Below are 12,156 nucleotides of genomic sequence, written 5' to 3' on the forward strand. Positions count from 1 at the left end.
GAAGACAGTGTGGTGATTCCTCAGGGATCTAGAACTAGCAATAACATTTGATGCCTGCATCCCATTACTGGGTATATACCCAAAGGATTATAAATCATGTTGCTATAAAGACACATGCACATGTATGTTTATTGTGGCACTATTCACAATAGCAAAGACTTGGAACCAACCCAAATGTCCAACAATGATAGACGATTAAGAAAATGTGGCACATATACGCCATGGAATACTATGCAGCCATAAAAAAGGATGAGTTCATGTCGTTTGTAGGGACATGAATGAAGCTGGAAACCATCATTCTCAGCAAACTATTGCAAGGACAAAAAACCAAACATCGCATGTTCTCACTCATAGGTGGGAATTGAACAATGAGAACACTTGGCTACAGGAAGAGGGACGTCACACACTGGGGCCAGTTGTGGGGTGGGGGGAGGAGGGAGGGATAACATTAGGAGATACACCTAATGTAAATGACAAGTTAATGGGTGCAGCACACCAACATGGCACATGTATATATATGTAACAAACCTGCACATTGTGCACATGTACCCCAGAACTTAAAGTATAATAATAAAAAAATAAAATGGGCAAAGGACTTGAAAATTAAAAAAAAAGAAAATGTAGTTAGAACTTTGCCTAATAGAATATGCAAAAATTGACTCAAAGTGAGTCAAAAATCTGATTATAGATGCTAAGGCTAAAAAGTATTATTTTAATTTTAAATTTTTGTGGGTAAATAGGAGGCATATGTGTTTATGGGACACACAACCTATTATGATACAGGTATGGAATGCATAATAACCAGATCATGAAAAAATGACACATTCATTCCCTCAAGCACTTATCTTTTGTATTAAAATCAACCCAATTACTCTTTTAGTTATTTTTACATGTACAAGTAAATTATTATTAATTATAGTCACCTTGTTGTGCTATCAAATAATAGATCTTATTCATTCTTTCTAAATATTTTTTTGTATCCATTAACCATTCCAACTGCATTCCCCCTGCTGCCCCCAACCCCATACCCTTCCCAGCCTCTGGTAATCATCTGTCTACTCTCTATCTCCATGATGTCAATTATTTTAATTTTTAGATGGAACGAATAAGTGCAAACATGTGATGTTTGTCCTTCTGTGCCTGGCTTATTTCACTTAACATAATGACCTACAATTCCCCCGACAGTGTTTCAAATAACAGAATCTCATTCTCTTTTATGGCTGAATAGTATTCCATTGTGTATATATACCACATTTTATTTATCCATTTATCTGTGAATGGACACTTAGTTTGTTTCCAAATCTTAATTATTGTGAACAGTACTGCAGAAAATATGGGAGTGCAGATATTTCTTTGATACGTTGATTTCCTTTCTTTTGAGTATATACCCAGCAGTGGGATTGCTGGGTTTTATGTTAGCTCTATTTTTACTGTTTTTAAAGAAACTCCAAACTATTCTCCATAGTGGTTGTACTGATGGACATACCTACCAAAAGTTATACAAGGGTTCCCTTTTTTCCACATCCTGCCTAGCATTTGTCATTGCCTGTCTTGTGGATAAAAGTCATTTTAACTGAGGTGAGATAATATCTCATTGTAGTTTTGATTTGCATTTCTCTGATGATCAATGATTTGGAGTACCTTTTCATATGCCTTTTTTCCATTTTTTATGTCTTCTTTCAAGAAATGTCTATTCAAAGATTTTGCCCAATTTTTTCTTTGATTATTAGGGTTTTTTTCCTATAGAGTTTTTTAAGCCTGTTATATATTCTTGTTATTAATCCCTTGTCACGGGGTAGTTTGTAAATATTTTCTACAATTCTGTGGGTTGTCTCTTCACTTTGTGGATTTTATTCTTTGTTTTGCAGAAGCTTTTTAACTTGATATGATCAAATTTGTTTATTTTGCTTTGGTTGCCTGTGCTTGTGGGGTAATACTTCAGAAATTTTTGCCCAGTCTAATACCCTGGAAAGCTTCCTCAATGATTTCTTTTTGTTTCATAGTACGAGGTCTTAAATTTATGTCTTTAGCTTGAGTTTTGTGTATGGCAAGAGAGAGTGGTCTAGTTTCATTATTGTGCCTGTGGATATCCAGTTTTCTCAGCACTATTTATTGAAGAGACTATCTTTACCCAGTGTATATTTTTGGTAACTTTGTTTAAATTAATTCACTGTAGGTGTGTGGATTTCTTTCTCGGTTCTCTATTCTTTTCCAGTGGTGTATGTGTCTGTTTTTATGCCAGTAATATTCTTTTTTTGTTAACTGCAGCTCTGTAGTATAATTTGAAGTCAAGTAATGTGATTTCTCTAGTTTTGACCTTCTTTGCTCAGGATAGCTTTGGCTATTTGGGGTCTTTTTTGGTTCCATATAAATGTTAGCATTGTTTTTCCCATTTCAATGGAGAATGTGATTGGTAACCTGAGAGAGGTTGCATTGAATATGTAGATTTCTTTGGGTAGTCTGGACATTTTAACAATATTCATTCTTCCAGTCCATGAACATGGAATATATTTCCATTTTTGTATTCTCTTCAATTTCATAGTTTTTATTGTAGATATTTTTCACTTCTTTGGTTAAGTTAATTCTAGGTCTTTAATTTTATGTGTGGATATCGTAAATGGAATTACTTTTTTAAATTCTTTTTCAGATTGTTCACTATTAGCATATGGAAGTGTTACTGAGTTTTGTATGCTGATTTTGTGTCCTGAAACTTTACCAAATTAGTTTATCCATTCTACTAGTTTTTTTGTTGTTGTTGGGGTCTTTAGGATTTACTAAGATAAAATCATATCATCTGCAAACAAGAGTAATTTGATTTCTTCCTTCCCAATTTAGATGCCTGTTATTTCTTTATCTTGTCTGATTGCTCTAGCTAGGTCTTCCAGATCTGCAGAGAAAAGATCACTGAACTCAGAGATATAATAATAGTAATTGATCAAATTCAAAAACAGAAATAATAGACAAGAAATGAACAGAACCTTTGGCATATGTAAAGCTATAAAGAAAACTTCAAACGTGTGTCTTTGGAAAGCTAGAAATAAAGCTAAAAGAGGGTGGGGCTGAAAAATTATTTTTTAAAATAATGGCTATCAAATTCCCATATTTGGGGAAACATATTAACCTTCAGTTTCAAAAATTGAGTAACTAACAAAGAGGATAAAGAAAAACTGATGCCAAGCTACATCACAGTCAAACTTCTGAAAACTAAAATTAAGAATATTTGGAAAGCAGACAGAGAAAAACAATATATTACTTATAAGGGAAAACATTTGGAATGGCAGGAGGTTTTTTTTAATCAAAAATTCCAGAGACAAGAAGGAAGGGCCACAACATTTTTCCAGTGCCAAAACAAAAAAACAAAACAAAACAAAAAACTAGCTACTCACAATTATTTATCCAGTAAAAATTATCCTTCACATATAAATTAAAAATCAATAAATAAACTTTTCATTACATATCTACCCTAAAATCTAGCCAAAGAACATTTTAAATCAGAACAGAAATAAAATAGAATGAACCCTGTGGTCGGGCACCATGGCTCATGCCTGTAATCCCAGAAGTTTGGAAGGCTGAGGTGGGTGGATAACCTGAGGTCAGCAGTTTGAGAGCACCCCATCTCTACTAAAACTACAAAAAAAAAAAAATAGGTTTGGTGGCAGACATCTGTAATCCCAGCTACTCAGGAGGCTGAGGCAGGAGAATTGCTTGAACCTTGGAGGCAGAGGCTGCAGTGAGCTGAGATCATGCCATTGCACTCTAGCCTGGGTGACAGAGTAAAACTCTGCCTCAAAAAAAAAAAAAAAAAAAAAAAAAAAGAACCATGTAACATTGACAAAGAAGAAATAACAACAGAAGAAACAAAAATATAGGTAAATATAACAGATTTATCTTCCGTTGTTTTTAAAATTATGTTTGATAGTTGAAACAAAAATGTTAATGCTGTGTCATATGATTATCAATGAATATAGGGTAAGTATTTAAGGAATTGTATTTTAAATAAAGAAGTACAAAATGACATAAAATGTGTTAAGTTTTCTATACTTTATTTGCACTGGTAGATGCTGTGCTGGAAAGTTATATTAAATATATAAATATATATTATATAACTATATATTAACTAGAGCAGCTACTAAAAATGTTATACAGAGAGATGAGTTCAAAAACACTATAGACAAACAAAAATAGAAATCTTAAAATATTCCACAAAACCATAGGAAGCAGAAAAAAGAAAACAGAAAAAAAAACAGAAAATAAGCAAAAAATAAAGCAAAATAAGCAAAAAAAGGTAAATTCATGTATAAATTTATCAATAAATACACTAAATATAAATACACTAAATACATTATTTAAAAGATAGAGATTAGTACAGTGGATAAAACAAAATGACCCAGCTATATGATGTCAGTGCATTAGCTCCATAGGGATGCCAGAGCAAAGTACCACAAACTGGGTTGCTGAAAACAACAGAGTTGTTCGCTCACAGTTCTGCAATGATGAAGTAAACATTCAAGGTGTAGGTAGGTCCATGCTGTCTCTGAAACCTGTAGGAAAGAATACATATTTTCCTCTACTAGTTTCTTGTGGTATTTGCCAATTGTTGATGTTTTTTGACTTGCAGCAATAGCACTTCAATTTCTTCTTCTTTAGTTTCATAACATTCTCCCCTCAAGTGTCTCTGTCCAAATTTCTCTCTTCTTACAGGGACACAAGTCATATTGGATTAGGGATCCATCATTCTTCAGTATGATCTCATCTTCACTAATTACATTGATGATGTCTTTATTTATAAATAGGATCACAATTTGTGTACTGGAGGTTAAGACATCAACATATTTTGGAGTGGACAAAATTCAACCCATAACATATAGGAAGGCTAAAAGTTAAAGAACAACAAAAAAAGATATAGTATGAAAATATCAATCAAAGGAAATTAGGCATGAGCACATTAGTATTAACAGACAAAGAAGATACCAGAGCAAAGAAAATTATGGGATAGACAGTTGTCAGTACATAATGTTAAAGGGCTAAATCCACCAAGAAGACATGGCAATCCTAAAACTACATGCACCAAACAATTAACTGCAAAATATGTGAAGCAGCATTGATAAAACTGAGAGAAGAAATAGACAAATTTACAATTTTAGTGATTGATGAATCAGCAAGATGCTAGAATAACTCAAAACCATGAACTGATAGCATCTAATTGAGATTTACAAAATGCACCTTCCAACAACATAAGAATACAGAATTTTTCTCAAGTGCTCATGAAACATATGCCATGAGAGACTATATCCTGGCCCATAAAATAGCTTATAAAGAATTTGAATATAAGATATAAAAAGTGTTATTTAACTATAATGGAATTAGACTAGAATCAATAACAGAAAAACACAAGGAATGCTTTCAAACATTTGGAAAGTAACCAATGCATCTCTAAATAATCCAAGGGTCACAGTCAAAGTCTAAAGAAATTTGATAGATACATAGATAGATAGATACATTATAGGTATAGATATATAGTCAAAGGGAACATAAACACAAGCAATTCATATATATCTAAATAAAACTGAAAACATAGCATATAAAAATTTGTAGAGCCCAGCTAAAGTTATGATGATAGTGAGTTTATAAACCGGATGCTTATAAAAGGAGAAAAGGTTTTTAGATCAATAATCTAAGTTTCAACATCAAGAAATTTTTATAAACAAAATGAATCTAAGGGAAGAAGAAGAAGAAAGGAAATTGTAAAGAAAGAAGCACAAATCAGCGAGATTAAAATACAAAAAAAGAAAAAGTCATTAAAACAAAAATCAGATTATTTCAAAAGATTAGTGAAATAAATCTCTAGTAATTTGGACAAGGAAACAAAGAGAAGACATAAATTACTAATATCAATAAGAAAACAAGAGATGTCACTACAGTCGATGCAAAAATCAGAATGAGTAAATGTGAACAATTCTGTATAGATTAATTTGACCATTTGGAAGAATTGGACTAATTCCTTGAGCAGTGAAAACTGGCAAAACTACATGTGAAATAGAGTATTTGAATAGCCCTATAACTATTAAGTGAACTGAATTTGTAATGGTAAACCTCAGGTAAGAGAAATCTCCAGGCCCAGGCAGTTTCACTGGAGAATTCTACCAAATGTTTAAAGAAAAATTAACACCAATTTAAAAAAATATTTTACAGAAAATAGAAGACAGAGTAATTTCTATCTCATTATACGAAGCAGAATAACCCTGATACCAAAACCAGATAATGAAATCTCTAGAGAAGAAAATTATATACCAATATTTCTCATGAATATTGATGAAAAAATTCTTAATAAAATATTAGCAGATAGAATTCAACAATATCTAAGTACCATGACCAACTGGGATTTATTCCAAGGATAAAAGGCTGCTTCAATATTTGAAAATCAAACAATGTAATCTCTCTTATTATCAGGCTAAAGAAAAATAAATCATATGATAATTGATGCAGAAGAAAATGAAAATATTCAACACCCATTAACCATAAGAACTATCAGAAAAAAAGGTAATAGTAATGTCCTCAAGTTGATAAAAAAAATCTACCCCAAATCCCCATCTATATCTAACATCATATTTAATGGAAAGAAATGGAATGTTTTTCTTATGAGATCGAAACAAGGCAAATACAGCTACTTTTGCCTTGCTATTCAACATAATACTGGAAGTTCTAGCCAGTACTACAAGACATACAAGGAAATGAAAGGCATAAAAATTGGAAAGAAATAAATAAAATTGTCTCTAGTAGCAGATGCTGGAATAGTCTATGCAGAAAATCTTCTGATGAGCAGCTGTACTTGTTCCCAAGGTCTTCAATAATAAAGTGCCCAACTGGGTGGTTCAAAATAACACAAATATATTGTCTCACAATTCTGGAGGCTAGAAGTCTGAAATTAAGGTGTCACCAGAGCCATGATCCCTCTGAAATCTGTCAGGCAGAGAAGGGGTGGATCCTTCTCTGCCTCTTCTCCCTCTGGTGCTTGTTGGAAACTCTTGGTACTCCTTGGCTTGTAGGTACTTCACTCCAATCTCTATCTGTTGTGGTGTAGCCATCTTCTCTCCGTGCATCTCCCTTCTCTTATAAAATCACAGGTCATATTGGAATAAAGGCTCACCCTACATCCAATATGACCTCATCTTAACTAATTACATTTTTAAAAACTCTATTTTTAAATAAGATCACACTGTGAGTTCCTGGGAGTTAGGACTTCCACATACTATTTTGGGGGAATACAATTCAATGTTTAACTGCAGCAAAAGCCAAGTGAGGGATAGCTATTCAGAGAGCCGAAAAAAGAGAAAAACAGAGTTTAAAGAAGGAGGTAGTATCTTTACACTGTTTTTAGTTTTGTTTATGTTTTTGTTTTTGGATCTCTCTCTGTCACCCAGGCTGGACTGCAGTGGCATGATGTTGGCTCACTGCAACCTCCGCCTACCTAGTGCAACCTCTGCCTCCTGGGATCAAGTGATTCTCCTGTCTCAGCCTCCCAAGTAACTGGGACTACAGGTGTGCACCACCACAACCCACTAATTCTTGTATTTTTAGTGAAGGCAGGGTTTCACCATGTTGCCCAGGCTGGTCTTGAACTCCTGGCCTCAAGTGATCTTCCTGCCTCAGCCTCTTAAAGTGCTGGAATTACACACATGAGCTACCACACCCAGCCTTTCACACTGTTTTAAGAGACTACCAATATTCAATTTTTTTGCATAGCTGTACAGTCTCTGACTTACAGTGGTTTGGTTTATGACTTTTTTTTTGCCTTTAGGATGTGTTTCTTAGGAGGTAATTCCATCGTTAAGTTGAGGCGCATCTGGATTTACAATGATTCAATTTATGTTTTTTAAATTTACGATGGGTTTTGGGGTATCAATTGCATTTTCAACTTATGATTTTTTTTTTACTTATGATGAATTATTGGGACCTAACCCCATCACAAGTTGAAAATACGTTATTTCTTTTTCTCTTAGACTCCCCGTGGAATAGAGTTGTTGTTCAGCAGAAATAATCAAGAGTTGAAATTATACCAGGTAAAAAATAGAAGCAATAATTTTGAAGGTGCTGTCAGAAGAGTTATTGAAGTGGTCATGAACTCTAAAGTTACAGAGGCAATTATGTAAAGATAAAAGATAAAGGTACGTAGTACAAAATAGAGGATTCAAAGCGTTCATGAATGTAATGAGGTCAATGACCAAGTCAGTGTAACTGAGAACTGGAAAATGAGGAAGTTGTGGTCCAGGAAGAGAGTGTTTCACTTTAATACCTAACAGCTGGAATAGTTCTCAGTGATTATGGGTTCACGACATGGATAGGAGGATCAGTATGTGAAAACAGCAGAGTTGCTTATTTTTATATTTGTGAAATGAAAGAATTTAGAGACCAGGGAAGTGGATTTCTCATCTTTGTTATAGAATCACCTATGATGATGACACAACTTGGCCTGAAAAAAGTGTTTCAGTCATATTCCAAAATCTCCTTTAAAAAAGAGAATGACCAAGTAATCAGTATATAATAATAGACCAAGAAGGTTTAAATGTGGTATGACTTGGATATATGAGCTCCATGTAATGGGAAAAAAAAGGGTTTGGAAAAAGCATTAGGGAACACTACACAAATGTGAATTACATAGAGTATGGAGCAATAATTAATGTTGAGTTGAATATTGCTGGTAATGTTAAGAAGCATAGGTAAGGAATTGGGGCTTGGGAAATAAATCAGTATGATGGGACTTTGAATAACCCTTCTCTAATGCTTTGATTCTACACCCAATCTAGAGTCATGAGATGTTCCTTTCTAATAAATATTAACATATTATTTTCTTACTTAGGATGGAAGTTTTTCTCTACTTGGTTATATACTTCCCTGGCCATTTTCTAAAGTATACTGCAAATATTTTCATCGTTTTTTGATAACCACTTATACATACCAAATTTACTTTCCCAGAATAAAGTGCTACACTGAAGTTTTAACTATTTGTATCAAAATATACTATAGTTGATTATTAGTATATTATTCCTTCAGAGTTAGTTTTTATTATAGACTGCTGAGAAATATGATAATTTTAATTTATGGTAGCTTTAATTTCAACAAAGAAATATTAGTAAAACCTTACCTGTTTTACTGCTACCCATTTCCCAAATATCTATTGATATGTTTGAAACTACTTGCCCCTGCACAAATGGCATTAAATCCAGCATTCTTTTTTATTTCTTTTGATTGTGTGGGTTTTTTCCACTTATTTCCAATTCATTAGATGTTCCTTCTTACAATCATCCGTGGGTATAACAATCCAAATTTATGGTTTGTAATATTTTATTTTTAGTTTGAAAACCAGGTAACAAAGATTGTTGGAAACCTAGGTAAAAAGTAACCTGAGAAATAGTCTTAAAGAGCTTTCTCATAATTCAGATGTTTGATGGCTGAGTTCTGTATACATAAGTTGCAAATGTTTATTTTGGTTCATGCTACATATACAAGGCAGAAAGTTCTGTCTCATATAGTAACAACTCAAAGATCCGAGAAGATATAGGTTTCACTTTAGTGTAAATTTCTATACTTCTTGAGACATAAAGAAAAAAGAAGGGGTGGTAGTAGAATTTGGTTGTTAAAATGCATACCTCTAAAATGTGTAGCCTGTTTTTGGAAGGATATATGAGAAACTTGTAAGAGAGAATGTATCTGGTGAGGAGAAGTAGGTGATTTGGTAGAGGAAAAGGAAACAAGCTTAATTTTCATTATTAAAAATATTTCACACTTCATATTCCAAAGCAAGTTGTGTGACCAAACCTAATTTCAAAGGAGTATAGACATGCAATCAATCCCCTACAAAGTACACAGAAAAATAAAACTGGAATATTTAGGGACAAATTAGTAATCATTACATATAGTACTAATAAATCTGTAGAAAGGAATTTCTTAATAGGACACATAAATCCCTAGGAAGCCTAGTAAATTACCGGTCTATATAAACTCTTTGAAAATGTTATAAAATGATAAGTTTGGGGATATATCCATCGCCTTTGTCATATCATCAAAGGTTCATGAAGTTCTTTCGTTAAAAAAAAAATGTAGAAATCCTATTATGTGTCAGGAAAGTAAAGATATAAATAGGAAAAGTACCAAAAATAACTGTGTAGCACTTTACTCATAAAATGTGACTACATTTGAAGTATTCTAGAAGATTTTAGTTAGGACCGTATTTCTTATCCCAAAATTTCTGTGTAATAATAGGCAATATTACTTCTTAGGAATTCTAGGTGCTTCCATCTCATCTGTGCAGCAGTAAAATCAGGACATATGCTGATTAAGGGAATTGCTTTAAATTCACTGGAACAAATACCACCTTGTAACATTAATTTTAGAATGATTCTCTTTTTCCATTTAGCACATCTAGTTCTAGGTTAAATGATGTATCTGTGATCTCGGAAAAAACCAAGGTAGATGAAGAGTTATATTCCATACTAAATTGAAAAGTTTCATTCTCTATTTTCAGACTTTTAAAGCACAGGGCAAGTTTATATTGCTCTTTGCTATTTCTTCTCTTCAAGAAATAATCCACTTTTGCCATCAAAATAGAGTAGATGAATCTGGCTCATTAAAAATGTTGTTATAAAAGTAGTTATGATGATGCAGATTAATTTCCAACCATTGAGTGCTTTAAAAACTTTAAAACATTTATTATTGCCATGTTTATGTGCTGTGCTATTCAGTAAAATGACAGCAACATTTTTTCTCAAGCAGATAGAGAATAATGTATTTTAAATACATTTATTAGACATTTTACTGAAAATACAGGGTTGTAATAATGCATACAACAGCATTATCATAAATAGTAGCTATAATAAACAGCAGTTAAAAAGATTTTATGGGAGAAATAGCTAAAAAACAGCTTTCTCTCCCAGTCTAGGATATGTATTTTAAAACTGTTAGAGAATTCTCTTAAGCCTATAGTTAATGGGATGTTTGCATTTGACTAACATAAGAAAAAAGTTGATAAAAATTCTCACTGTGATTTTTGAATGTCAGAGGTTCATATTTTTTTCTAGCTTAATTTTGTAAGCAGTGCCAATACATGCAAATTAAAGTAAGAAATCAAAGACATTACCTAGAGTAAAACAAATCCTGTTATTTCCCCCTTAATTGCGTAGATTGTTTATGTACAGAAGTGTTCAGGCTTTAAAAAATCTAGATTGTTATGTGAATTTGTCACTACCCATACTGTTAGTGAGATTGATTAATTTTTGATTACACAAACATTGTGGGATTAAACTGGAATTTTTGACCAGAAATGTATTATAAAACATAAGATTAGTTTTGTTAAAGAACACAAAGAATTTGGGATAAGATTTTTTTAATTGAATGATTTTTTTAAATAAAAAGGATTAGTAAACATTTATGTATTAGCAAATGTGAGTTTACAATCTTTCTTTTTTTTATTTCTTATAAAATAGACAAGAGATATTAACGTCAGCCATTGTAAAGGGCAATCAGAAAAGCCACAAGGTTTAGGCTGGAAAAGAAGATATGTACTTCACAGCTCCCATGAGATTTACACCAATAAAATAGACTTTTATGACCCTGGATGAGCTTATGTTTTAGTCTCGGACATATCCGTTTTTTATGGTCATTAAAAGTTATTGAGTTAACTGCTCATTATACAGTTTAATCTGTACCCTTACTTTTGATCTACTTCAGGACATCTGAAGTACTTACATTAAATTAAGAGCTCTTCCAAAACTTTGAAAATGTGTAAAATTTGACTTCGGGTATAAATGTGGTTGAGATTCAGAGAGATTTTGCTGACTTGATGAAGTTATCCTTCAGTTACATACATTACAAATATATTTTCCCAATCCTTTGCTTCCATATTTATTCTCCTTAATAATTTTTTGAGGAAAGCTTTCTAATTTAAATGCAGTTCAGTATATTAATTCATTTCCTTTATGAATTGTGTTTTATATATCCTTTTAAACAAAATTTCCTATACCACAATTCAGGAATGTATTCTCTTAGTATTTTCTGGAAGCACTAGGGATCTATTTTTCTTGTATATTTATATCAGTGATCCACTTGGAATTGATTTTAGGTATAGGATTATATGTATGGTGGGGTCAAGCATCACTGAGA

The 12,156-nt window shown here is 32.6% G+C and overlaps 1 protein-coding gene across 1 annotated transcript in view; it reads left to right on the forward strand.

The window, feature by feature from the left end:
* LOC134757208 (uncharacterized) overlaps nt 1-8,188 on the forward strand; it is a 190,629-nt gene extending 182,441 nt beyond the window's left edge. Inside the window, exon 3 of the mRNA XM_063698360.1 lies at nt 8,001-8,188. Within this exon, the coding sequence (XP_063554430.1) occupies nt 8,001-8,150 (150 nt within the window). The 3' untranslated portion in view covers nt 8,151-8,188. The remainder of the gene's footprint in view (nt 1-8,000) is intronic.
* The last annotated feature ends 3,968 nt before the right edge of the window (nt 8,189-12,156 follow it).

This window comes from Gorilla gorilla, chromosome 15, assembly GCF_029281585.2.
Source record: "Gorilla gorilla gorilla isolate KB3781 chromosome 15, NHGRI_mGorGor1-v2.1_pri, whole genome shotgun sequence".
Taxonomy (NCBI): domain Eukaryota; kingdom Metazoa; phylum Chordata; class Mammalia; order Primates; family Hominidae; genus Gorilla; species Gorilla gorilla.